Raw genomic sequence first — 5532 nt, 5'->3', positions numbered from 1 at the left:
TGAGACTAAGGCGTAGTCGATACATGACTGCCTGTTTCCGCATTGCCACGTTACCTGTCCATGACACTTATTCTCCCTGTTAACTACTATAAGGTTCTGTTCATCACACAAATCCAGCACTAGAGAGCCGTTGTAATCAGTATATCCGTCTAAATCGTCCATGTGCGCGTTCATATCTCCCACTAATATCACCTGGCCCGAGTTACTGAACTCATTAATATCGCTTCTAATGCAATCGACCAATTCCTTATTTTTTTCCCTGCTATCACTACCTGTCCACAGGTAAGCTACTCCCAGCCACGTCTTTTTACCTTGCCATGTACCACTAATCCATAAATGCTCTTTACATGTCTCGTTTACCCTTCGCCACTTCAGACCTCGCCTAATTAGTACGCCTACGCCTCCGCCTTTCCTTGACCCGGTCATTCTGTTGCACCCTTCCCATACAAAGTTGTCAATAACAGGCGGCTGCTCCAAATCTCGTAGATGCGTTTCGGTCAAGGCGTACACACTAATCGCTTCATCATTCAGTTGCGTTTGAATTTCCAGCCATTTTTCCTGCTTACGACCACCCTGCATGTTAATGTAGCAAATTTTACCTTCTCTATTCTTATCCTTTCTGCGTCTTTTCCTGACTCCTGGTCGCCTAATTCTGCCATTTACTGGTGTTTCGCTATGTTCAATACTTAATCCTGCGTCCTGATTGCCTGGGGCCCGCCTAAAAAAGCTACAGCTCGTGCCGCGAATCGATTTCCGACCGGTGTTGCTACACTTTCACTAAAATGTATCCCGTCACGCACAAAAGCGCCTTCGCGGCCTGCTCGGTGCACTTCACGGTTGATGTCAATGACCGTAAAATTCATTGCTTTAGCTAGAGTCCAAATTTCCCTGTTACTGCAAGAACTGCCCTTTCAATTCTATAACCCTGCCTTTCAACCTCTGGCACCGTGCACACCGCGATTTGTACTTCTTTTGAAACATTCCGCAGGTCGGTGACCCCTTTGGCTATTTGCTTTGTGATTCCTGCTCCTCGTCCGTTCAGTACGTCAATCACTCCGCCCATTATCACCACTAGGTGTCTCTCCTCCATTGGTCCCACATGCGTTCCTTGGCCTCGCGATCACCTCTCTAATCGGCTTTCCCGGAAGCGCGCTAACCTGGACTCGTTCGTCTGCCCCTACCCTCTCTGCTATCGCCGGTTCTACTTTACGCATGTTGGAATCCCCAACAAAGACAACTCGACGCTTTCCTTCCCCCTCACCGCCGAAAGCTGCCCCCGAAGTCACAATGCCCTCCCCTCCTTTCTTATTCTTGCCCTTGGCTTTGTTTTCTTCCCCGGCCGCGTCAGTGGTATCCCCTTCGTGATTATCACTGACGTTTCCGCCACTGCTTCCCGGCGTGGCGGGTTCGGCTGTCTCTGCACTCGCATCGGAGCCAGCTCCGTTCGCGGTGCTCGCCTCGATGCGTTCATCATTGCTTTGCAGAATGGTGGCGCTCAGCTGGATTTCTGCGTTAGCTAGCTTTTCTTCTGCCTCCTTCCTCTGCTTCTGCTCGATTTGAAGTTCTTTTCTAGCTTTCCAACCCGCTTAGCGGGTTGCGGCTACATAAACGCCGCCCCGGCGGAAGAAGGCGTCATAGCGGAGCAATCCAAGCAGCCACACAGTTGAGGCAGCAAGTAACCGCTTGCTTGTTCTACGCAGTTCAAATCGCCAGCAGCCCCGGGGATCATCCCTCGCCACCGCCTCGCTGTGAAGCTTGCCAGCAGCGCAGCACCAGGTCGAGTTCAAGTCATCGCCAGCGGTCAAAGCTTCAAACTGCGTCTGCGCTCCAACCAGCGTTGACGTCACTCTGCGGCTACATAAACGCTGCCCCGGCGGAAGAAGGCGTCATAGCGGAGCAATCCAGGCAGCCACACAGTTGAGCAGCAAGTAACCGCTTGCTTGTTCTACGCAGTTCAAATCGCCAGCAGCCCGGGGATCATCACTCGCCACCGCCTCGCTGTGAAGCTTGCCAGCAGCAGCACCAGGTCGAGTGCAAGTCATCGCCCAGCGGTCAAGCTTCAAACTGCGTCTGCGCTCCAACCAGCGTTGACGTCACTCTGCAGGCTACATAAACGCTGCCCCGGCGGAAGAAGGCGTCATAGCGGAGCAATCCAGGCAGCCACACAGTTGAGCAGCAAGTAACCGCTTGCTTGTTCTACGCAGTTCAAATCGCCAGCAGCCCCGGGGATCATCACTCGCCACCGCCTCGCTGTGAAGCTTGCCAGCAGCAGCACCAGGTCGAGTGCAAGTCATCGCCCAGCGGTCAAGCTTCAAACTGCGTCTGCGCTCCAACCAGCGTTGACGTCACTCTGCGGCTACATAAACGCTGCCCCGGCGGAAGAAGGCGTCATAGCGGAGCAATCCAGGCAGCCACACAGTTGAGCAGCAAGTAACCGCTTGCTTGTTCTACGCAGGTACGTCAGTAACTACCTACTTCGTAATAGATACTATACTTAGGCTACTGGATTGCTCCGTCTATTGCCAATAGAATGTCTGAAAAACCGCCTTCAACTGTGAAGGAGGTAGCCAAGGCGCTCGCAGATTTGTCAGATCGGCTCGATAAGCAACAAGCTGGAATAAAAAACGAGATAATTAAAGTCATAGAAACGGAGATCGATTACGTGAGGAAGGGCATGGATTTCATTTTGGAAAGTTTGAAATTGTCAAGACAGAAATCGTAGAAGTAAGGAAAGAGCTAGTTCAAGTCAAAGCCAGGAATAGGGAAATTGCAAATGAAAACACCCGCCTTTCAAAAGACCTGAGAGAAGTTAAGAAAGAACTGGTCGACTTGCAGCAGCACAGTCGTAAAAACAATTTGGAGGTGAAAGGCATTCCTGTGGCTCCAGATGAAAACCTTGCCTCAACCATGAAAACTATTGCTGTCTGCGTCGGATCTGAAATCCAGGATTCAGACATAGAAGTAATTCACCGTGTTCCTACAAAAGATAAGGCAAAGCAAAATATTGTAGTTAGGTTTGTGTCCCGTAAGGTCAGAGACAGGGTTCTGAAAGCAGCTAAAAAGCACAGAATAAACACATCTGCTCTCGGCTTTAAGGATAACTCGCCAATTTTTATTAATGAACACTTGTGTCCAGCTAACAAGGTACTGTTGGGCAAAGCGCTGAGTGCAAAGAGAGATCATAACTGGAAATTCACCTGGGTGTCTGATGGGAAGATCCTCATGCGCAAAACAGAAAATTCGCGTGTGCTGCATGTAACGTGCGCAGAGGATCTTACTCAGGTGCAGTAAGCGTGACACAAGACAAAGAAAAACAGATATAAAATGAGTACTTTTGCTGATGTCGAAGAAACATGGCAAGGGCATGATTTCTTATCGTTAATTCATTGCAACATCCGCAGTATTGCCAGAAATTTAGATGTACTTTTAACTTATATATCTCAACACTCGTTTTTTTACGACATCATCGCGATAACAGAAACATGGCTCAGAAGAGACGAAAAAGTAACGATACCGGGATACACCATGCTATCGCAACCCAGAGAAAGTACAGCCCGTGGTGGTGGCGTCGCGCTTTTTATACGGGACAAGCTCGGGTTTCAATGTCTTGTTGATAGTTCGTACAGCAACCAAAGTGCCGAAACCCTTTTTGTGAAGCTTGAATGTGGCGTTGTTGTAGGCGTAGTTTACCGTCCTCCTAGCTCATGTATTAATGATTTCATCTCTGTTATGGAAACTGTTATTGACCCTCTTATAACTAATCCGCAATCCAATATCATTTGTGGTGACATGAACATCGACTTATCTAGAAATGATTGCTACGAGTACGTATTCTTTCTACAGTCTTTCAACCTTAAAAATGTGATTTCATCCCCTACTCGAGTTTGCAACAAGTCTTCAACTCTCATCGATCACATTTTGTGCAATATTGATATCGATGTACGGGCAGGTGTTTATGACACCACAATTGCTGATCATTGTCCAACATTTTTGTTTCTGCCTCAAGATTGTTTTCATCCTTTGCGCCAAAAGCATTCCAAATACTCGACAAAGGTAAACTATCCACTTGTACGCAGCATCCTAGACACTACCAATTTCGATAATCTATACAACGACAACGTACACATGGAATGTCAAAACATTGTTGACTACATTACCCACGTGATAGAAGAATCGCGGTACGATTCACGACACAACTATGACTACGCCATATGTCCGTGGATGAATGAGAGCATACTTGCTCTATTAAAAAGAAAGACTACTATTATAACAAACTAAAACATAATAAAACTAACAACTACTACAAAAGCCAGTTTAAATTTTTCCGGAACAAATCAGTCATGCTAATTCGAAAGTCGAAGAAGCCTATTACACTAACTTAATTAGCGACAAAATGGCGATGGAAGGCAAATATGGAAAATAGTAAGAGATGTAGTAGGATTAGAGGATAAGCAATATGTTACTCCCGAAAATGTGTCCCCACAGATTGCTAATAAATTTAATGATTATTTCTCAAAAATTGGTGAGGATATATATAGACAGTCTGCTCTTACAATTCCCACAACCATTGTCCAGAGAAGCGTGAGCACTGATTTTTATTTTCGTGAAGTAACACTTGAGGAAATAAAATGTATCATTGGCAAATTGTCGGTTAATAAAGCATCCGGACTTGACGGTATTCAGGTTAGGATCCTGAAAAACAATATTGACATCTTATGCATACCCCTTCGTCACGTGTTTAACCATGCGATAAGAAGTAATTCTTACCCAAACATATTGAAAGTTGCAAAGGTTATCCCTGTGTACAAAACTGGCGATCCGAACCATCCGAGTAGTTATCGACCAATTTCAATTCTTAGTGTAGTTAACACAGTATTTGAAAAACTCATTGTACTACAGTTAAATGCATTTTTATTAAACAATAACATTATCTGCCCACAGCAGCATGGCTTTGTTGCGGGTAGATCTACATCAACTGCGGTTTTAACCCTTTCGCAGTTCATTAACTCTGCTCTTAACAAGCAGAAAATTGCTGTGTCAATTTTTCTTGATATAAGAAAGGCGTTCGATACAGTCTGTCACTCCATACTGTTACAAAAACTGGAAACTTATGGTATTATTGGAAACGCACTTCAATTCTTAAACAGCTATTTTAAAGCACGAAGGCAACAAGTAGTAATTAATAAACATCACTCCGATTTCACTGATGTCATATGTGGTGTACCACAAGGCTCGGTTTTAGGCCCTATTCTGTTTTCATTATACATTAACGATTTACCGCATGCACTTAGGTTGACACAAGTTTTAATGTATGCTGACGACACCGCCTTAGTTTACTCAGGTGACTCGCTCTCATCATTGCAAGACATTATATCTGGCGAACTACTAAAGGTAGACCAATGGTTTTCGGAAAATAGACTAGCCCTAAACACTGATAAAACTAAATATATCATATTTCACTCCAACAGGAAAATACTAAATTACAGTACCTTTAATTTGACTCTAGCGAACCGAACTCTGGATCGTGTTAAT

The 5532-nt window shown here is 45.3% G+C and overlaps 1 protein-coding gene across 1 annotated transcript; it reads left to right on the top strand.

Annotated features, from left to right (window-relative positions):
* Positions 1-2739: 2739 nt before the first annotated feature.
* LOC125943395 (uncharacterized) lies at positions 2740-3291 on the top strand (the record flags this gene model as incomplete). The annotated part of the gene is made up of 1 exon (XM_049662685.1): positions 2740-3291. A coding segment is annotated over one exon (552 nt), but the record flags the coding sequence as incomplete, so codon positions are not given.
* Between the last annotated feature and the right edge of the window lie 2241 nt (positions 3292-5532).

This window comes from Dermacentor silvarum, chromosome 2 (assembly GCF_013339745.2).
Source record: "Dermacentor silvarum isolate Dsil-2018 chromosome 2, BIME_Dsil_1.4, whole genome shotgun sequence".
Classification (NCBI taxonomy): Eukaryota; Metazoa; Arthropoda; class Arachnida; order Ixodida; family Ixodidae; genus Dermacentor; species Dermacentor silvarum.
This window is presented reverse-complemented; position numbering and strand designations above follow the sequence as displayed.